At 37.8% G+C, this 22,097-nt stretch overlaps 5 protein-coding genes across 5 annotated transcripts; 3 read left to right on the top strand and 2 right to left on the bottom strand.

The window, feature by feature from the left end:
- The first annotated feature begins 923 nt into the window (after positions 1-923).
- On the top strand, positions 924-3,667 carry LOC101311715 (squalene monooxygenase-like). The gene is made up of 8 exons (XM_004289666.1): positions 924-1,015; positions 1,290-1,401; positions 1,629-1,806; positions 1,933-2,101; positions 2,216-2,434; positions 2,528-2,803; positions 2,913-3,191; positions 3,290-3,667. Exons 1-8 carry the CDS (start codon positions 938-940, stop codon positions 3,392-3,394), a joined length of 1,416 nt encoding a protein of 471 aa, XP_004289714.1. The 5' UTR covers positions 924-937; the 3' UTR covers positions 3,395-3,667.
- Positions 3,668-4,852: 1,185 nt separating this feature from the next.
- Positions 4,853-8,167, bottom strand: LOC101312297 (squalene monooxygenase-like). Its single transcript, XM_004289668.1, has 8 exons — positions 7,837-8,167; positions 7,137-7,248; positions 6,825-7,002; positions 6,528-6,696; positions 6,194-6,412; positions 5,807-6,082; positions 5,397-5,675; positions 4,853-5,283 (listed from the first exon to the last, which is right to left on the bottom strand). Exons 1-8 carry the CDS (start codon positions 8,077-8,079, stop codon positions 5,179-5,181), a joined length of 1,581 nt encoding a protein of 526 aa, XP_004289716.1. The 5' UTR covers positions 8,080-8,167; the 3' UTR covers positions 4,853-5,178.
- A 1,462-nt stretch (positions 8,168-9,629) lies between these two features.
- On the top strand, positions 9,630-12,419 carry LOC101312586 (squalene monooxygenase-like). Its single transcript, XM_004289669.1, has 8 exons — positions 9,630-9,952; positions 10,115-10,226; positions 10,387-10,564; positions 10,684-10,852; positions 10,946-11,164; positions 11,266-11,541; positions 11,661-11,939; positions 12,054-12,419. Exons 1-8 carry the CDS (start codon positions 9,713-9,715, stop codon positions 12,165-12,167), a joined length of 1,587 nt encoding a protein of 528 aa, XP_004289717.1. The 5' UTR covers positions 9,630-9,712; the 3' UTR covers positions 12,168-12,419.
- A 293-nt stretch (positions 12,420-12,712) lies between these two features.
- LOC101313957 lies at positions 12,713-14,945 on the top strand. Its single transcript, XM_004292022.1, has 5 exons — positions 12,713-12,852; positions 13,106-13,222; positions 13,697-13,790; positions 13,874-13,949; positions 14,700-14,945. The coding sequence occupies exons 1-5, from the start codon at positions 12,713-12,715 to the stop codon at positions 14,702-14,704; spliced, it is 432 nt and encodes a 143-aa protein (XP_004292070.1). The 3' UTR covers positions 14,705-14,945.
- Positions 14,946-18,035: 3,090 nt separating this feature from the next.
- On the bottom strand, positions 18,036-19,486 carry LOC101314250 (kaempferol 3-O-beta-D-galactosyltransferase-like). The gene is made up of 2 exons (XM_004292023.1): positions 18,988-19,486; positions 18,036-18,901 (listed from the first exon to the last, which is right to left on the bottom strand). The coding sequence occupies exons 1-2, from the start codon at positions 19,484-19,486 to the stop codon at positions 18,036-18,038; spliced, it is 1,365 nt and encodes a 454-aa protein (XP_004292071.1).
- Between the last annotated feature and the right edge of the window lie 2,611 nt (positions 19,487-22,097).

Below are 22,097 nucleotides of genomic sequence, written 5' to 3' on the forward strand. Positions count from 1 at the left end.
TGTTTTCTTTCCGGTTCCGATTCCGGTTCTAGCCAAAAATACAGTTTTTGGAACCGTTCCCAGGCCTACTTTATATCATCGACTAAAAAACTTATTAATAGTGTAGTTCTTTCGTATTAGTTTTTTGTGTACATAGAGCTAACTCCACGTCCAATGCCTGTACTATCGGAGTACCGGCCATATCCCGCTTTTGCTTTCTACTGCTCCGACGTTCTTCATGGTTAAAACTTATCCGTCACAACGTTCTTCACACTTGGCTTTACAGTCATAAATCAACATCAAACCACTTATATCATGCACCTCAATAAGCAACTATTCAGCTTGTAAGCAACATGACATGTTAGACATATTATATATAATGCACACGACTTGATTATAGAAAAGACCATCACCATGACCTCAAATCTTCACTCAATCTATAATTCAAAATCCCAACAGACCCTTCTTCTGTCTTCTACATAGGCTCCTCAACCATAAAGTAAAAGCAAACCCATTTTCCACACATAAAAAGTAAAATAAAAAATAAAAAAGCCAGGGTAGGCGCCTACACGTTTTATTTTTGGGGTCTTTTGGCCTACACGTAACACAAACTTGTACTTGTTGCGCCTAACGAATCCTATATAACCCTCGTTGGTGTTCTATAGCTGTCACCATAACCACAAAACCTTCCCCATTTCCCAACACGTAAACAACTCAAACTCATTCATACAGAATCCCAAAGTCCCTCATTCTGTTCTTCTTCATCGGTTTCCGTGAATCTTGGTGATTAAAGATGGTGTCTTACGAGTACGTTCTCGGCGGAGTCCTGGCTTCTCTGCTCGGTTCTGTTTTCTTCATGATCATCACCTCCACTTTCAGCGCCAAGAAAAAGGTCGACGATTTCACAAGCGATAATGGGTTTGTGAGGACGCCGCAGAACGGTGAGTTTCTGACGGAGATGGAGGAGAAGAGTACCGACGTCGTCATTGTCGGCGCCGGAGTTGCCGGTGCTGCTCTTGCTTACACTCTTGCCAAGGTCAGATTGTAATGAAATCTGTTGTTCAAGCATTTACCAAGTTTGCTTTAAGCTTTAGAATTCGTTTGGCAATTTATTAATTTAGATGAATATTGCATACGTACGTGAGGTTTCAAATTTAAGAAACAGGAGTGTGATTGAACCCACATTTTATATGGTGGCATTTCAGAAAGGGGTGAAGTTTAGATTTTGGATTTCTTGTTGTGGAAGAGTTTGGAGCTGAATGTGTAATTTGGGCTTTGGAGTTAAGCATGTGTTTTGCTTTTTGTTACAGGAAGGACGGCGTGTGCATGTCATTGAAAGAGATTTGAGTGAGCCAGACAGAATTGTTGGTGAGCTTTTGCAGCCTGGGGGTTATCTTAAATTGATTGAGTTGGGTCTTCAGGGTAAGTAATCACTTCATTCAGTTTAGGATGAACTGTGTACATCTTTGAAGTTGAAGTTTAAATTGTTTGATTCTAAACACAATTTAAAACTGGTGTGACCATACTTTTATAGCAGAAGCAGTTCAGAATTGTTTGATTACATTGCCATAGTTTCTGGTTCAAATGATTTATTAGTACTGCATATTTAGGCCACATGATTAATCAGTAATTTCTATTTGTGGCTGCAGACTGTGCAAACGAGTCAATTGATGCTCAGAAGGTCTTTGGTTATGCTCTTTACAAAGATGGCAAGGATACAAAGCTGTCTTATCCTTTGGAGCAGTATAATTCAGATGTTGCGGGGAGAAGTTTCCACAATGGGCGTTTTATTCAAAAAATGCGTGAAAAAGCTGTCACTCTTTCAAAGTAATCCTCCTTTTCATTCAAGTATATTACAGGATATCAATTCCACGAGTTGTTTATGCGATTACTTTGATGGAATTCATTTCTAAGTTAAATCTTTTACTCATGTCCGGTGGAATTCTGTTGCAGTGTCAAATTGGAACAAGGATCAGTGACAACACTAATCGAGGAAAAGGGCATTGTTAAAGGGGTGATGTACAAGAACAAGGCTGGAGAGGAGATGAGAGCATATGCTCCACTGACAATTGTGTGTGATGGCTGCTTTTCAAATCTGCGAAAATCTCTCAGTGCTCCACAGGTAATGATGCATTTTCAATATTTCAAAGATCAAGCATTGTTTATGTATCAGACCCAATCATAGGAAGTTTTGCTCTTTCATTAGACCAACAAGGGTTTGTTGTTATTGTTGCAGGTTGAAAGTCCCTCTTGTTTTGTTGGTTTGGTTTTAGAGAACTGTGAGCTTCCACACGCAAATCATGGACATGTGATTTTGGGAGACCCTTCACCCATCCTGTTTTATCCTATTAGTTCCACTGAGGTTCGTTGCTTGGTCGATGTACCTGGAACAAAAGTACCCTCAGTAGCTAATGGTGAAATGGCCAAGTATTTGAAGACTGTGGTGGCTCCTCAGGTATGCACTTGACATTATTAGTTTACACTTTACACATGATATGATGATATACATCTGAACTGGACTAATTATGATGACTACTTTATATTTCAGATTCCCCCTCAGCTCCTCAATGCTTTTATGGCTGCCATAGACAAGGGAAACATTAGGTCCATGCAAAACAGAAGCATGGCTGCTAATCCGGTTCCCACTCCTGGTGCACTTTTGTTAGGCGATTCATTCAACATGAGGCATCCTTTAACAGGAGGAGGAATGACTGTGGCTCTTTCAGACATTGTTCTTCTCCGTGATCTTCTTAGACCCCTACGTGATCTTAATGATGCACCTGCTTTGTGCAATTACCTTGAATCATTTTATACATTGCGTAAGGTAAAACCTCTCATAACTTAAAATTACTTTCTTCTATCAAGAGAACTCCACCCAGTTTCACACTTCAAGGTTTTTGCTTTGCTGATGTTGTGCTCCATTTTCATTACAGCCTGTGTCATCTACTATAAACACATTGGCAGGTGCTTTGTATAAGGTGTTTTTAGCATCACCTGATCCAGCGAGACAGGAAATGCGTGAAGCATGTTTTGGCTATTTGAGCCTTGGAGGAATCTGTTCATATGGACCAGTATCACTGCTCTCTGGCCTTAATCCCCGTCCACTGCACTTGTTCCTCCATTTCTTTGCTGTTGCTATCTACGGTGTTGGACGCTTAATGTTTCCATTCCCTTCACCACAGCGCATGTGGCTTGGGTTTAGATTAATCATGGTATGTTACTTATCATCACCATGCTCGTCAATTACAAATTTCTGGATACACCTATTTGGCTAGCTACTTAATAAATGTTACTGGTTTTTATTTTACAGAGTGCATCAGGCATCATATTCCCCATTATTAAGGGCGAAGGAGTTAGACAGATGTTCTTTCCAGCAACAGTGCCAGCATATTATAGATCAGCACCAGTTCATTGAAGAAACAAGTTCATTGAAGAAACAAGACGACAGTATCGGGACACAGCAATTTAGTACCCATGATATACCAATTTGTATCAGTATCAGCAGTCTTAGTCCCCCTTACAGAATTAGAGTTCAACCCCGGGGAGAATGATAAATTTAGGAGATAGCAAATCCTGTTCTTAATTCTTTTAGAGATGTTGTTCTGCAATAGGAACCAGCTACATATCCCACTTAATTTTTAGGCTTGTACAAAGCTATAGCGATGATAAATAATTCAGTCTTTTGGCCATTGGCTTATCTATATCTCAATGCTTACAAGCAAAACTCACTTGACATTTTCATTATGGTAATTGTTCATAGTTCCAAATGCTTTTAATATACTAGGTCCTCGATAAATCATGGACTACAGTGAACATTGAATAACATTCCAGAACTAGAAAAATGGTTAGCTGAAAGCATTGTTTGCCTAGAGGTGAATTCAATGTTCAACTCCCTATATGAGCAAAATTTATACAAACAATTTCACCCTGTCACTCCTAAGGGACCAAACTTGGACTGCAAAAATGGTCCCATCACCAAATCCAGATGATCCCTGAAGAAGTAGCAACAGTTAGTAATAGTATGATCAGACACCAGAAGCATCCTTCATGGTGTCATCTTTTATTTGTCTTAATGCATATGAAACCTTAACAATTCTTGGGTTTAGCCGTGACTGACTCCAAATCTCCACAACTGGAATCAAGTTCTCAGAAGAGTGATTGGTTCTGACTTCTGACCATCCCAAAGAGGTTAATGTATGATTGATCTTCTTTTGCTTCATAACTACAATAAAACAGGATATTGAACAGTTGGTCTGAAGTTTAGATTTCATACTAGTAGAGAACTGCATCCATTGGATGGACCATGCATGTCAAATTTTCTAGGGAAAAGAAACACATGCACAATTTGGAAGTGCAGGATCAAATGTTCAACATGTATGAATTTTTCTCATGTGTTCCTTCTCTTGGTATTGTTTTCATAATAAGAAATAAGATGAATATGATGTTCTTTGATTCATTCAAGTAAAGATGAATGTGATGTTCTTTGATTCGTTCAAGGAAAGGAGACCGCATATGTTCGCATTCTTTTGATAAGGGATCCAACAGAAGAGCAAATTGCCTGGCCTGCCCCTATTTCTTTCATAATTTCTTTTCTTGATGATTGTCAATGAGCAAAACCTTCTTAGATTTCCCGTTATATCAAGGTTAGGACTAAGGAGACCTTGTGCACCTTCAGATATTCCTGGCTTAACTGAATGATGTCAAAGTCATTGAGCTCACTTGAGAAGCATCTGACCTTTGAGGTGGATTCCCTACTCTAGTTCTTCACTTCATTTGTTCTTCAGTTTGGTAAGTTGGTATTTTATTGTGGCAGATTCTTAGGCCAACTTATATAGTTAGAGACTCATACTTCTTTCAGTTCTTTGCAATCTTGTAGTGTGAATAACGACTACCATAATAAAATTCCGAACTAGTTAACTCGTTTCCACTTGTACCAAGTAAATGAATGACAAAGAAATGTGGTTAATTTACCACTGCTATAACTTTGTACAAGTTTATATTCATCGGTTCTAACATGTTTCGGGGGAAGAAGAACTAATCCTAAAAGAACATAATTGGTTCTCTCCTAGTTTAGCAGTGATCCCCATTTTTACTCTGGTGGAACAAATGCTGCTCCTTTCATACAAATTGGGTTATCATAACACAAACAAATAATCTGGGAAACAATGTGTATCTCCTACTCCTCTTGTTTCAGTTCCTTCAGTAAACAGGAGGAGATCTGTAATATGCTGGCACTGTTGCTGGAAAGAACATCTGTCTAACTCCTTCACCCTTTATAATTGGGAATATGATGCCTGATGCACTCTGAAAATAATAAACCAAGAAATATTTGTATAAGAACCCAGTTATCCGCAAATGCAAATTTGTAATTGACAAAAAGTCTAACAAGAATAAGTTGTAACATGTTCTTAACGTACCAAGATCAATCTAGCCCCAAGCCAGATGCGTTTAGGTGAAGGGAACGGAAACATCAAGCGCCCTACGCCATAGATAGCAACAGCAAAAAAATGGAGAAACAAGTGCATCGGACGAGGGTTAAGACCAGAGAGAAGAGATACCGGTCCATAAGAACAGATGCCTCCAAGGCTCAAATAGCCGAAACATGCTTCACGCATTTCCTGTCTTGCCGGATCAGGTGAGGCACAAAACACCTTGTACAAAGCACCAGCCAATGTGTTTATGGTAGAAGATACAGGCTGCAATAAAATACAAAACAGTGAAAACACAATGTCAGTAAAGCAAGAACCAACAAAAATAAGTTTCTAGAAATTAAAGTGACATAAAGAAAATAAAATTTAGTTAAGAATTATCTGAATGGTGGCTTTACCTTACGAAGTGTGTAGAATGATTCAAGGTAACTGCACAAGGCAGGTGCATCATTGAGATCATGTAGGGGCCTGAGAAGATCGCGGAGAAGAACAATGTCTGAAAGAGCCACGGTCATTCCTCCTCCTGTTAAAGGATGTCTCATGTTGAATGAATCGCCTAACAAAAGTGCACCAGGAGTGGGAACAGGATTAGCAGCCATGCTTCTGTTTTGCATGGACCTAATGTTTCCTTTCTCTACTGCAACCATAAAAGCATCATACAGCTGTGGGGGGATCTGAAACAAAGTAGTTCTCAGATTAGTTCAATTCATTAATCATATCGGTACGTGTATCAAGTTTAAACAAATCAAATTAACAAAATAATTGAAAGGAATAGTGAAAGCTACCTGAGGAGCCACAACAGTTTTCAAATAGTTAGCCATTTCACCATTAGCTACTGAAGGTACTTTTGTTCCAGGTATATCCACCAAACAGCGAACCTCGGTGCTACTGATAGGATAAAACAGGACAGGTGAAGGGTCTCCCAAAATGACATGTCCATGATTTGCGTGTGGAAGCTCACAGTTTTCCAAGATCAAACCAACAAAACAAGAGGGACTTTCAACCTGCGCAATAAAAAATAACTCTGTTAGTCTCACGGAAGAATAAAAAACCCCTATGAGGATGTGATCAAATACAGTTCAAATTGGTTATTTATCAACTTTCGCACTCAATTATTACCTTTGGTGCACTGAGAGATTTGCGCAGATTTGAAAAGCAGCCGTCACACACGATTGTTAGTGGAGCATATGTTCTCATCTCCTCTCCAGCCTTGTTCTTGTAAATCACCCCTTTGACAATGCCCTTTTCCTCAATAAGTGTTGTCACTGATCCTTGTTCCAATTTCACACTGCAATTAAATTCCAGGGAAAAGAACATGAGTAACAGATTGAAACTTGAACCATGTTCAACAAAAGTAATCACATATAGCAATCTCTTGCAATATACTTAAATGTATAATGGTTTATGAAGATTTACTTTGAAAGAGTTGCAGCCTTTTCACGCATTCTCTGGATGAAACGCCCATTGTGGAAACTTCTCCCAGCCACATCTGAACTGTATTTTTCCAAGGGATAAGTCAGTTTTGTATCCTTTCCATCTTTGTAAAGAGCATATCCAAACACCTTCTGAGCATCAATGGACTCATTTGCACATTCTGCAGCCACAAGTAGATACTAATGATTAAAAACCATTCTACCAACTTAGTACAAAACATTCGAGAACCAAGAAACTATAGCAATGTAATATAATAACAACAAAGGATGGTTATATTGGCAGGAGATTGCTCACCCTCAAGACCCAACTCAATCAACTTGAGATAACCCCCAGGCTGCAACAGCTCACCAACAATTCTGTCCGGCTCACTCAAGTCTCTTTCAATGACATGTACACGACGTCCTTCCTGAAACAAGAAGCAAATATATGCTTAACTCAAAACCCATATTAAAGATGGAACCAATAGCTCAGCCACTACAGCAAAATCTGAAATCTAAATGTGTCCACTTTAGCCAATGCTTATGTAATTCACATACTCCCTTGAGCCTTCTCAAATTAATATTAGTCACAGTTGTGTAGCAATGTCATCAAGAACAAACATACTCTAGTTCTGTCATACTAGTGTACTACTAATTGTCAAGTATGAAAGTTCAAGTACAGTTTTGGTTCATTTTTGAACTACAAGTACGTTTTGGTCTATACTACTCAAATATTACCCAACTGATGCATATGAAAAGAGTAAATAGTAATTAACTTTGATCCATATCATATATTGAAGAAGCCTCATCCGGGCCAAAGATATGCTGATTCAAGAACTAAAAATGATTAAAGAAAAGGAGTCAAAATAAGCCGGCTTGGTTGGTGAAGCGATCACAAAAAGCAGTACAACCAGACTGACCAAGTCTTCCACTGATCAAACAATGAAGCTAAATATTTTGCGTCCTTAGTAAACAGATTTCCTATCAAATTATAAGAGAGATGAAAAGAGTCTGACCTTGGCAAGAGTGTAAGCAAGAGCTGCACCGGCAACTCCGGCCCCGACAATGACAACGTCGGTACTTTTCTCCTCCTCCTCCATTTCCGGCAGAAAAGCACCGTTTCCAAACCCATTACTCTGTGCTTCACTTACAGCCTTGTCCTTTTTGTTTCCACCAAGAGTAGTATTGATGATCATGAAGAAAACAGAACCCAGCAATGAAGCTAAGAACCCAACCAGAATATACTCGTAAGAAACCATCTTTAATAAAACTGATTAGGAATGAATAGTGGGAATCTAGTTCTGTGATGTAGTCTAGTTCGTGGGATTTGCTTGGGAAGTGAAGGAGTTTATGGTGATGAAGAGTTGGGGAAGTTGAATGTGGTTTATATAGAGAGAGGTGTTGGAAGTTGGAAGCAGAGGGGTGGTTTCTTGTTCAAGTGTGTAGGGTTTAAATCAGAATAAAATATGAAGGCGCCTGCCAATGAGGTTGTGTTAGACAAAGACAGGGTCATCTCACAATGGGGATGATTTGCCAGTCAAGGACATGCTAAATATGACTGAAGAGGACAGAGTCAGAAGACAACATGGTGGAATTATTTACCTTAAAGAAATGAAACTGTGGGTACTCAAGAACGGTTTTTTGATAGATTGAGCAAAGTTTTCAAATGTTGGTAGTTCAAAAATGTTTTTGGGATTCAAGAATGTTGAATCGTCAAATTGATAGGACATGGTAATCCGGTAACATAACTCGTGTTTCATATAAGTAGAACAATATTTTTTTATAGTTTCGTTTGGTTCACGGAAAGGAAAGTAGTTCATTCAACTCTCCTATGGGAACAGAACTATGGGAACAGAAAGTGAACGAAAATGAAACTTCCATAAAAGTTTTCATTCCGATGTTTGGTAATGTAAAGAAAGTCATCGGGAAAGTTGTTAAAAAATATGATAACATATTATGATGTGAGCACTAAATGCAGGAAAGTAAGGAAGGAAAATGGTTCATTTGGATTTTAAAAGGAACCAATTTCTCTCATTTTCCATTTATACAGGAAAGTCTTTCATTTCCTTTTGTTTTCCCAAACGCAGGAAATGAACAACTTTTATGTTCTTATGTCTATTTTCCTCGAAACAAACGAGTCTTATAGGTAGATACAAAAATGACGTACAAATCACACGACTTAATGTTGGATTTTACTCATTTTAGAACAAAGCTTCACTCATCAATTTAGTTCATGAAATAGTGTCATGTTGTTTTTTTTTTCATCACATTGGCTAGTATGGGACGTTTAATACAATAACAAACTATATGCACGTGCCTATCATGTATGTTTTGTTTAAGAATCAGATTTAACAATAATTTGCCAAGTCTTGCAATTTTTTATGAGCGATGAAATCATGAAACACATGCGAGATTTAGTCAAGGAAGTGCACTGTCAGTAGTGAGAAGTTAGCAGGAATAAGCTAGTTCAGCTCTCCAACTGAGACCAATTCTGGTCAAACAAACTTCGGTGCATACGTGTGGCTTCCACTCCAAGCAAAACAAACTAAATTGTATTCATATAATTTCGTCTCCTTGTTCTTACACTTTTACACAAAATGCAAAAACGTAGTCAAATTAATGGTATTATAACTACTACTGGCATGGCTTGGACTTGGGAGTGATCGAGACTGTGAAAGCATCGTGGAAGTTGGTTCAAGTCATTAGCTCATTTTCATATGATCTTATTTTCGTCTGTAACATATGATCTTAAGAACCCCACAAACCTTGTATCCTATATAAACCCTACCCAACTTCCATTACTCTCCACAACCACAAGTCCTTCACTTCCCAAGAAACTAAATCACAGAGTCACATAGACCCACAAGACTTGGATCATTAAAGTTGTTGAAGATGGTTTCATACGAGTATGTTCTGGGTGGGGTGTTAGTTTCTTTGCTAGGCTCTATTTTCTTCATGATCATCAGCTCTACTTTGGGAGGAAAGAAACAATTCAAGGCTTCAGGTGTAGAAAAGAGTAATGGGTACGGAAACGGTGAGTTTCTGCCGGAAATGGAGGAGGAGAAGAGTACTGATGTCGTCATTGTTGGCGCCGGAGTTGCCGGTGCAGCTCTTGCTTACACTCTTGCCAAGGTCAGATTATAATTTGATTGGGACTCGGTTTGGTTTGGTTTATTAGCTGACTTTGCTCCAAGATGACCTTATGTCATGGCAGACCTGGCAATGCTTTTAGTTAGCTGACTTTGTTCCAATGTGACCTTATGTGCTAAGTACCTTGGCTGCTTCTTGTTACAGGAAGGACGCCGCGTACATGTAATTGAAAGAGACTTGAGCGAGCCAGACAGAATTGTTGGGGAGCTGTTGCAGCCTGGGGGATATCTCAAATTGATTGAGTTGGGTCTTGAGGGTAAGCAATCACCTATACTAGAATGTGTAAATGGTAGAGTTGTTTGCTTTAGTTTTAGTACTTTTTCATAGTTTTGGCTCAATTTGAATGATACTAGTCTGAAGTCTGAACTGGTAGAGCTACATATTGATGAACAATATCTATATATTTGTGGCAACAGATTGTGCAAATGAGTCAATAGATGCCCAGAAGGTGTTTGGTTATGCTCTTTACAAAGATGGCAAGGATACAACACTGTCTTATCCTTTGGAGAAATACAGTTCAGATGTGGCTGGTAGGAGTTTCCACAATGGGCGTTTCATTCAAAGAATGCGTGAAAAAGCCATAACTCTTTCAAAGTAATACACATTTCCATTCAAGTTTCTATTCTAAAGCTTACTTACGTGATTACTGAGGTGAAATCTGTTTCAGTTTTCGATATTTTACTAATGTCTCATCTCATGAAATTCCATCACAGTGTTAAATTGGAACAAGGGTCAGTAACGACACTAATTGAAGAAAAGGGCATTGTCAAAGGGGTGATTTACAAGAACAAGGCTGGAGAGGAGATGAGAACATATGCTCCCCTCACAATCGTCTGTGATGGTTGCTTTTCAAATCTGCGAAAATCTCTCAGTGCTCCAAAGGTAACAATGGGGGTACCTCAATACCTCATGTTATTGTTGACACAATGTTTTGTTGTTTCATAAGACCAACAGACTTATTTGGTATTGTTGCAGGTTGAAAGTCCCTCTTGTTTTGTTGGTTTGATCTTGGAGAACTGTGAGCTTCCGCACGCAAATCACGGACATGTCATTTTGGGAGACCCTTCACCCATCCTATTTTATCCCATCAGTTCCACCGAGGTTCGCTGTTTGGTGGATGTGCCTGGAACAAAAGTACCTTCAGTTGCTAATGGTGAAATGGCTAACTATTTGAAAACTGTTGTTGCTCCTCAGGTATCTTTCAATAACTTGCTTTGACTTGATTTAGTATACACTGTTGTTGATACACATACCTATTTGAACTTGACTAATCTGAGGATTACTTTGTACTTCAGGTTCCCCCACAGCTGCACAATGCTTTTATGGTTGCAGTAGAGAAAGGAAACATTAGATCGATGCAAAACAGAAGCATGGCTGCTAATCCGGTTCCAACTCCTGGTGCACTTTTATTAGGCGACTCTTTCAACATGAGACATCCTTTAACAGGAGGAGGAATGACCGTGGCTCTTTCGGACATTGTTCTCCTCCGTGATCTTCTTAGTCCCCTACATGATCTCAATGATGCACCTGCCTTGTGCAATTACCTTGAATCATTCTACACACTTCGTAAGGTAAAGCCACCATTAAGATAATTCTTAATCAAAGCGTATTTTCTTTGTCCTTTTATGTCCTTGAAACTTATTCTTTGTGGTTCTTGCATTGCTGACATTGTGTTTTGTATTCATTGCAGCCTGTGTCTTCTACCATAAACACATTGGCAGGTGCTTTGTACAAGGTGTTCTGTGCCTCACCTGATCCGGCAAGACAGGAAATGCGTGAAGCATGTTTCGGCTATTTGAGCCTTGGAGGCATCTGTTCTTATGGACCGGTATCTCTTCTCTCTGGTCTTAACCCTCGTCCGCTGCACTTGTTTCTCCATTTCTTTGCTGTTGCTATATATGGCGTAGGGCGCTTGATGTTTCCATTCCCTTCACCCAAACGCATATGGCTTGGGGCTAGATTGATCTTGGTATGTTAAGAACATGTTACAACTTATCCTTATTAAACTCTTTCTCAATTACAAATTTGCATTTTGCAGATAACTGGGTCCTTATACAAATATTTCTTGGTTTATTATTTTCAGAGTGCATCAGGCATCATATTCCCAATTATAAAGGGTGAAGGAGTCAGACAGATGTTCTTTCCTGCAACTGTACCAGCATATTACAGATCTCCTCCTGTTTACTGCAGGAACTGAAACAATAATAGCCCCAAGGAAACATCGTTACGCAGAATATTTTCTCTGTGTTATGATAACCCAATTTGTATGAAACGAGCAGCATTTGTTCCACACAGAAAGGAAAAATGGGGGTCAGGGCTAAACTAGGGGAGCACCAATTATGTTCTAAATCCTCTTAGGATTAGTTCTTCAGCCCTCGAGACATGTTAGAACAAGAATCTAAATGCGTACAAAGTTATAGAAGTGAAAAGTACACATTCTTTTTTAGTCATTTACTTGGTTCAAGTGCAAAAGATTTAACTACAGTAATTTGACATTTTACTCTTTTCATGTTCCAATTATAATGTAGTTAATTTGACATTTAACTTAAAGAATGCAAAGAAGGACATCAGTCTCAAACTATAAAAGAAGAAACAGTTAGCCAAAGAATCTGTCACAATCTCAAACACCAACTAACCAAACTCGAAGAGTAAATGAAGTGAATAACTAGACTTGGGAATCCACCTCAAAGGTGACATGATTCTCAAGTGAGCTCAATTAATTTAACTACAACCGAGCCAGGAATGTCTGAAGGATGTCTCCCAAGTCCTAACCTTGATGAAACAGGGAATGCTCAGAAGGTTTTGCTCATTGGCAATCATCAAGACTTCAAGAGAAGAGACTATGAAAGAAATAGGGGCAGGCCAGGCCATTTGCACTTGCTGTATGATGGAGCTTTTATAAAAAGAAGGCGAAAATATATGGTCTCCTTTCATTGTATAAATCAAAGAACATCACATTCATCTTATTTCTTATTATGAAAACAAAACCAGGGGAAGGAATACATGAGAAAATCTCATACAACTTGAATATTTAATCCTGCACTTTAACATTCATCTTATAAAATGAGTGTCTTTTCTAAAAGATGCCACCATCAAGGATGTTTCTGGTCATACTAGCTGTTGCCGTATCTTCAGGGATCATCTGGATTTGGATATGGAACTTTGCGGTCCAAGTTTGGACCCTTTTAGGAGTGACATGGTGAAACTGTTTGTTTTAACTTTTGCTGCTAATCCGGTTCCAACTCCAAACAGGTAACATGATCCGACTCTTACCATACTTGTCATACCAATCCCCCCCCCAATGCAAAAGGACTGGCTGCAATCTTGAGTCCATTCCAACTAGATTTTTTGCATAACTGAATGATGTAGGTTGAAATTTTTTCAATATATCTTCAACAATATCTCTAATAAGCTTTTTTTCATACTTATAACACAGAGTAGACTAAACATATCAGGTTATTGATGTGGAGATTTAGTTTATGAAAATATATCCGCATTAGATTTGCTTTCTTTTATATTCCTGTAATGACATATAAAATCCGCATAAGTTCAATTGATGATCATATGCCTATATTATTTGTGAATAGCATTCCGGAGAGGAGAAAAGAGAGTTACAACGATAAAGATCCTAATATTTTTGTTTAGAGGGCATTTTGGTCACTTCATCCTATCCCTCACTGTATGGATCAGCCCCTCCCCACTTTCATTTGTTTCAAGTTGAGAGAGACCGGAGGAGAGAGAGAGAGAAAAGGGGCAAGTCGCTGCCGTCCAAGCATCTCATCGCCGGCGCCGATTCCGGCCACCTCCGGCCATAAAACTGGTATCAATCTCTTCCTCTTTTCACGGGCATTCTATATATACTAGGCTCTTAATTTATTTTTACTTGTGTGCAACAAATCGAAGGAGAGAAGGATTAAAGTCTTTTCGGCTAAATCTTTGAATTCCGGCCAAACCATCAAGAATTTGGAGAAACCCCGAGGTATAAAGTTGTTTCTTACCTCATGGGCTATCTTTTGAGTATAGTATTGCATATAGTTTTGGAGATTTTAAAAGTTGAGGATTTGGCCATATTGAGCCACCGCCGCTGCGCCTTTCATGGCCATTTTTAGTGTTTTGTTATGCCTCCTAGGATGTGTTGGTATTAGCCTAGCAGGTGAAGTTGTTAAATTTTGGTTAATAAATATATTTTCTTAATTGATGGATTATGAGGGACAGGAGGTCCTAAATGGGAGTTATTTGAGATGTGAGAAATTACAAGTGTACTTATTGATTCATTTACAGGTTTTTGGGTAGTCCATTTTTAAGGGAGATGTTATGTTGAATTTTTGATATAATCATTGCCTGACTTGGGCCACACAGTTCCATCTCGGATTCCCTAACTTAGTCTGAAAATTAAAGTATCTATTTAAACAATAATAAGCCACATATAAGAACATGTGGGAATGGTAGTATTTTAATTTTACAGTGCACATAATATATTCAGTTTTGGGCTGTATGATCTTGATCATGGTGGGTGATCTCTTCCAAATTGAGGTTCTGAGGCTCTTCAATCCTTAAATATAGTTTCACTGTTTTTGCTCATCAATATAGGAGAAATAATTAATTTGATATTTTTGAAGCAAAGCTGGAAATTGAAGACCCAAAATATGTTTGACTCTTTAGACTTCAATTATTTAAGTATCAATAAATATTAATTTGTTTTTTGTTTTTTTGTTTCCTAATCATGTAGGTTAACTCAATCGGCGCCAAGGCGTTGGAATTTGTTTTTGATTTTGGAAAGCCTATTGCACTCCTTCCTGTAGTGATTGTTGCTTGTGTTTCCTAAAGCCTATTTGTTTTTGATAAAATATACACGAGAATAGTTACTGTAGTTACACTAAATTCATGTCTTCGTTTTATGCTTCAAACACTACACAAAACAATGTAGTCACGGTATAATTTGCTCATGTTGCTAGTTATAAATAGAATTACCTGCAAGAGAATGCATCTCATTCTATTTCTTCATGTTTAGGACAGGAAAACTTCATGAAATCACCTTCGAAGTACCAGATCTCAACAAAAATCAATCACCAGTAATATCGCCACAGGAGAAAATCCCATCCTAAAAGGGTGATGGAACCGATTCATATCTCTAACAAGTAACAATTATTTCACGCTGCACGACCTTCGATATTAACTTCACCGTGGCATGGCAGTCTACACATATCCTTAGATTTTTAATGATAACGAATGAGGCTCCCAGATGAAGTTCGAACCAGCGCAAATGCTATGCTAATCTTCCAGCGTGTACCCACAAGAGGCGCTCCTTTCCATCATCCTCAACATCATGCAAAATTACAACCGGAAACATGACCTGCCTTCAAGGTCCTCATGCATTTTCAACCATTCCAGCATCCCCTTATCAGTCTCATGTCAGCAGTGGCGTAGCCGGAAACCACAAGGAGAAGGGTTAAGAGTTTAGTGTCACACAAAATAAAAATATAATTTTTATTGAATAATATAAAAACTTATAAATCATTATAATACTTTGAAAACAAAAGCTAAATAAAATAACAAATCTCCCTAAAGTAATTATAATTGTCCTCGACGATTGCTCATATTTGAAATTTTGGAGGAGCTTCAGATGGAGTCGACTGTTCTGCTGCTTTTATCTTACGATACTTTTCAAATAAAACTAAAACATCCATAATTGCAAGTTTTTAATTATGAAAGTTGTCGACGACAGGGAAAAATTTATTGAAGGATAACAAAAAGAAATACGTAAAGAGCGACTAAAACTGTTTATATAGAGATGCACGAGAAATCAACCACAATAATTGATTGATTAGGAAAACATATTAATTAAAAAGACAAAAAAAAGAAAAAAAGACTAGGAATATGTTTTAATTGTAATATTAAAGGGAGATGCAATCAATCATTGATTCAGATTAGAAACCTATATTAAAAAAAATAAGAGAACCACAAGTAACAAACACACGTGAGGAGTTGAACACTCCTCTGTCCAAATTGATTGTTGTAATTAATATTTTATATGCCAAACTGGTTTAGCTAAATGGAAATTCTTCAATGCACCAAAGTGAAAGTGAACCAGTAATTAAAATGAAATCTCAACAGTTCATATGATCAGCCCACTACACGGCACTAACTTCAATATTAACGTTGTTAACAATTGAAACCATGGTTAATGTTAAGAACTGAAACCAAAGAATTAAATCACTCGTGTCCTATGATCGTCAAGATGGCGTTGCTTTTGTCCGATTAGATTATTTGATGAGATAGAATCGCCGATCCAATATATTTGCAGAGCTCGGCGGCGATGGCGATGAGCCTTGGTTGCCATCCATGGTTCGATCTGAATCTAGTGGTGGACTGATGGGTTTAGAGAAGAAATGGAAGCGAGGTTTGTGAGACCCAGGAGAACTAGTTTCATGGTTGATAGTGAAGATTCAATCATCAAAGTGGAAATTGGTAACCGGTACAAAAATGTGAAGAAGAAAATTGAAAAAGGCGGTATTGCTTTCCCATAAAGGATTCATGTGAAATTTGAAATGGGCACAGTTGATTGATGGCATTGGAACGGATGTGAGTACGTGATTTTGGTGTTGCTGGAAGGATATATGCTTTCTTGTTTTGCATTAAGGGGTTATTTGAGAAGGTGGAACAACGTAAAACAGCCATGAGCATATAGCTATGAAAGTATGGTTGTGGTAGTGGTCCGGTGGAGAGCAATAATGTCGAAGAGGAAGAAGAAAGAAGCAGATCTGGATTTTTAGATAACTAACCATGGTTGTGACTTGGTTCCAGTGCACCATGGTGCACTGAATCCCCTCCGGAATTAAGGTGAGGGTTTTAAGATGAAACCATTTTACTTGCTGAACCAATTTTACATACAGCTTTCATGTGGAAATAAGCTTTGGCCCCGAATATCAACTAGTAGGGTTCATGCGGCTCATAAATGGTTTTTAAAGTTCTTGAGTTGAGTTGGTGGGCTGCCTCTCGCCAATCTAAATACCTTAGCCAAAAAACAAAACAAAAAAGAAATAGAGAGGATGTAATATATTTCCCATATTGGTTATTTTGTCTTCCATGGGTTTTCGACTGCTGTGAAGAAACCCTAGTATCACGAAATGCTAGCTTCAAGTAGATTGAAAAGCATATTCTTGTATCTTTGCTACGCCATACCTTAGGGCACAAGATTTGGAAGGAACTAGTTGAAAATAGAAAATAGATAGGTATACCTTAACTACATTGTATGCATGCACTGCATGCATCACTCTAGTGACCTAGCTGGTGTATCCAAGTTGAAAACGTTCACTCTATTCTCCGCAAATTAAGTTCATTACTCAAGCCAGTGTGAAACAAAGAAAGTTGGGAATATGCACTCCCTTTTTTCTCCAATTTCATGAAATAAGAGTTCAAGCGATGAAAAGAGGCCTAAAGAATTAGGAATTCCTGATTTTTAATTAAATTCCCTCACTTCTTGACCCATCCAAACACACCATAATGCGCGCCTTACCCCCATGGCCGGATCACCATAACACCAAGTCACCGGAGAACCATGACACTCAGGGGGAAAAAGTCTTGGAAAATCATGGAAGGAAGTCCTGGGGTTTTGTCTTCTTGTAGATAGGAGGTACTGATCAAGTATATTAAACATGCATGTATTTATAGTTGGAAATTGGCATGTTATATATATGCAAATTGTAGCATTCTAACCAAGGTTAATACGTACATCCTTAATTATATCAGTCTGACAGTCTCGTACTCCATCATAACAATTATATGAGCGCATGCAAGTAATAACCGATGGACTAGAACATGGATTAATTTGTAAGATTATTTTTGCATATATCTTCTATTTTTATTTATGAATAAAAACCTTGACAAAGCGAGGTTTTATCAAAATAAAAAACAAGATACAAGCGCGCATCAAATAAAGGACAACTGCTGAAGAATCCTACTACCGTTCTTCTTATTCCGGTCATGAGTTACCATATACGTTGATCATGACCTTGTTCTTCAAGACAACGAGATCGCGAATGAATTAAACTTAGTCGGTCATCGATCAGGATTTGATGATATCGACCAAAGCTTGCAAGTCTTGAGCTGAACGCCCGTTGTGTCCAACAGCCTCTAGAGCAAGATGTTTCAGGATTCCAACTCTCTGTCTCATTTCTTTTCCTTGCTCAAGCAATAAAGCTTGTTCCAGTGCCTTGACTGCTCCAGTTTTAGTGAAAACGCCACCCTCAATCTTCACACCGATTCTCCATACAACTTCTAAGCTCCGCATGCACATATTTTGATCAGCAAAGGAAGGTTTCCCAATCATAGGCACACCACCAGTTATACTCTCCAAAATTGAGCTCCAACCGCAATGTGTTACAAACACTCCTACCGAGGTATGATTGAGGATTTTCTCTTGGTTCACCCATGGAACTACTTTTCCAAGGGACAACCTCTTTGTTCTCTCGATAAATCCTTGTGGAAATTCCTCTTGATTTCCCCTAAATGACCAAAGAAAGGGGAATCTACGTTCCTCTAATGCCTCAGCTAATGCTGCTACCTCCATGGGAGCCAGTGCCCCTGCAGTTCCAAAGCTGATGTATGCTACCGAAGCAGGTTCCTGCTTGTCCAACCACTGTAAGCAGCCATCATCATCTGATGACTGTAATGGCTTGACGACGAGATGTTGTGGCCCAACAAGGACCAACTTCCGGAGTCTTTTCTTCAGTTCCTCGGTAACTTTCAAGTCCATCGTTTCAAAAGAGTTGATGGCAACCACAGTTGCTTGTGGCAGCTTCTGCCCCATTATATGAAACATTCTTGCAAGAGGCGGTTTTATGTCTCCTAATGGAATTTCTCTCGGTAGGTCAGATGCTCGGAATTCATTTGAAAATCCTGGAAGAAAGTCCAGAGTTGTGTCTTCTTGTCCTGCATGTGTACGTACGTACAGAATTGAATATATAAGGCTATAGGAAAGGAAGAAGAAGAAGAAAGAAATATATATACGACATTACCTTGGGCTCCTATTTTCTCTTTTATCATATCAATCTCAACAAAAGCAAGCAGCGAGCGTTGAGTAGAAATCCAAAAGGGCACCCAAGTGACTTGCATTTTTTCGGCTAGGTCACTTGCAAACCAGCAGAGAATTGCATCTGAAATCAACAGGTCGAACTTGCGTCCTGTTGCAGCCTCCACCTCTTTGATTGCCTTCTCGAAGTTACCAGGTACAGTGTCACGGAACGACTCGACTTGCTGCAGCGGAGGATATCCGGATGAGGGGGGTGTGTAGCCATCTCGCATGCCATCCCATACGTTGTAAGGCTTTATATTGTCATAGCTCATGTTGCCGGAACCCGAGAACAGGGAGCTGTTTGACCTAGGTGTGTTGAAGAAGGTGAACTGCATGTCGGGGGCCAGAGTTGAAATGGAACGTACAAATCGGAGAAGAGAGAAGGGATGGGAGGTGAATGGAAAAGCTAAGACTGCAACATTTGCAGCAACTTTGTGGCTCATTTTGAAAACTTTCAAGCTAATTGACAAGTGAAATGAAATGAAGATGATCGACTATCAACTTAATTTGAGTAAGGGGAGACTGGTAGAGATCGAAACATATATAGGACTCGATGTACATACAACATACTACAGAGCATTCTTCTTCTTCTTTTTTCCTTAGTTCAATTATTGATTAATTATTTCAGACAGATTAAAGTGGAAGCTGGGCCAAAAAAAAAAGTGGAAGGTAGCCCATGATGTAAATCCATGACCTACCCGTCGAAATCATCATCAAATTGACAATTAATTCAGGAGATCGACTTTGATGCCGGGGGCAGAAGTGGAGAACCACGTTTTGCCGTAAAGGGGTCCGGACCCCTGGCTATCATCTATCTCAACCTAAATCACCGTATAAACCTCACACTATTGTAGTAATTTATTGTTAATTCATTCATGAAACCAGAGCTGAACCTAAAATTTAAAGACATAAGGTGAGTTTTAAGAATGATGCCCTTTAATGGTCATCATATAAAAAAAAAACAAAAAACAAAAAAAACAATGAAGACTACATAACTTTGTATCAGACATCAACTATCTAAAAATGTAGTTTGTTTGATTTGCTAATCATAAGCAAACTAAACTTAAATATGTAAGCTTGAAAATTGTAAGATTTAAATATGTAAGCTTGAAAATTGCAAGCGCACGTCGGTGTGGTACTTTAGGAGTACATAAAAATGACATTTTAAAAATTACTGAAATTAGCATGCAAGACAAACTAAGCTTGCAAGGGGAAAAAGAAGAAGAGATGCATGTATGTAAGTGATGGATTGCTTCATTGGCTAAATGCAAGTATGCAGCTGTAATACTATCCCTAAATGCAAGTATATATGCAGCTGTAATACTATATATCCTCTGTAGTACCATCATGATTAGCTTAATGCATGCATGATTCTATCATGTGGTCTGTGTCTATCTTGTTGAGCAAAACATATCGGTGCCCTCTGAAATTTGGGTCCTAAGGTTGTTGCCTCCTTAGGCTCACCTCAAGTCCGGGTCTATATGAAACCCCCCTAATCAATGAAAATGCCAACTAAGGAACAAACAAAAGGGAGATTAACAGCCGATTACACCTAATTTATGAAAGAAAATACGAAAGTGTTGCTTAAATTTACAAGATTTTGCAATTAATTATCATTGATGTACATAGCTTATTCAATTGTTTTATTTTATAAAATTTGATAATGTATATATGTTTGGGTTGTTACATTCAACATTATTATTTTCTATATTATTATGTGAGTAATTTTAAATACACATCCATAATCTCTTAATACACACCCCTTACTTAATACATTACCCATCCGGTTTTTCATTTTAATATTATACTAAATACACATCACAAACTGTCTAAAATACCCTTAATATCTAAAACTAACAATAATCTTTTATTTATTATAATTATTATATATTTACTATTTCACAGCTCTCTTTATGTATTCTCTTTTATTTTCTGTTAGATTTTTTTAATCGGGTTAGAAATTTTTTCTTGATATTTTTAAATTTATAGTCAAAAGAGTAATATTATATTCGAACTTCAAATCTCTAATATGACATCAATCGGCTAGAATTTGAAGAAAAAAATATATTGAACACACATAAATTTTTCAAAGTTAAGAAACTAGTAAAAGTACAATAACATAAAAACTAGTTTTTAGTCTGCAAGATAAAAAATAAAGTTGATAAAAAATAAAAATAAAAAACCAAATGAATCGGTAAATATATAGTACATGTGATTACGACAGTAGTCGAAATTCAGGTGATGAATTTTGGAGAAGAGGTTTTTATTTCTTTTCTTTTGATGCGTAGTAATAGTGTAGAAGAGTTAGGTTTTAAGAAAAAAGAAGTTTTTTTTTTTTCCTTAATAATTGATGGATTTTTTGTAATTAAACATACCAATAAAATCTGATGTGAAATATAAAATAATAAGGGCGTGTATTAAGAGATAAGATGTGTGTATTTAAAATGTGTCTAATTGAATTCTTTTTTTTTTTTTACCGTTGAAATATTCCTTTACGAGTCTCCTTCAATCTTAATAATTGAATTCCTTCAATCGATCTTTGGGCAGCAGTTACAGAAGTCCTTGCCTTCCACAATTATTTACACAAATATTTTGGACATTCCATTCTCCGCCTCATACTAGTTGCGAATACCCGAAGGTCCATGAGACCGCCAAGGCACCAATTCAGGGGCAGAACAGGGATTTAAAATAGGCTTTATTTTAAAATTTCAAACGTAACCTTAGAGTCTTAGGCTTAGTTGGTATTGTTGTGTTATACTCAATTTAAAAAAAAAAAATTAATAATAATAAACTAAAAAATGTCCAGTTAGTCACTGGCCTTGATATTAATTGTACGCATTTGTATTAGTTTTTAGGGAAAATGCCATAATGTCTAAATATTTAAAAACTAAAGCTCATTCTAATTAAAGTCTTATCCTTGTGTTCATTCCAATGATTTTTGAGAAAAAGACGTTATTACTTTGTGTTTAATTAAATCCACACAGTTTTTATCTCTTTCTTCTTCTTCTTCTTCTCTCTCTTCCCGATCCATCTGGTTTCCTCTCTCTCTCTCTC

This window comes from Fragaria vesca, linkage group LG2 (assembly GCF_000184155.1).
Source record: "Fragaria vesca subsp. vesca linkage group LG2, FraVesHawaii_1.0, whole genome shotgun sequence".
In the NCBI taxonomy this organism is placed as follows: domain Eukaryota; kingdom Viridiplantae; phylum Streptophyta; class Magnoliopsida; order Rosales; family Rosaceae; genus Fragaria; species Fragaria vesca.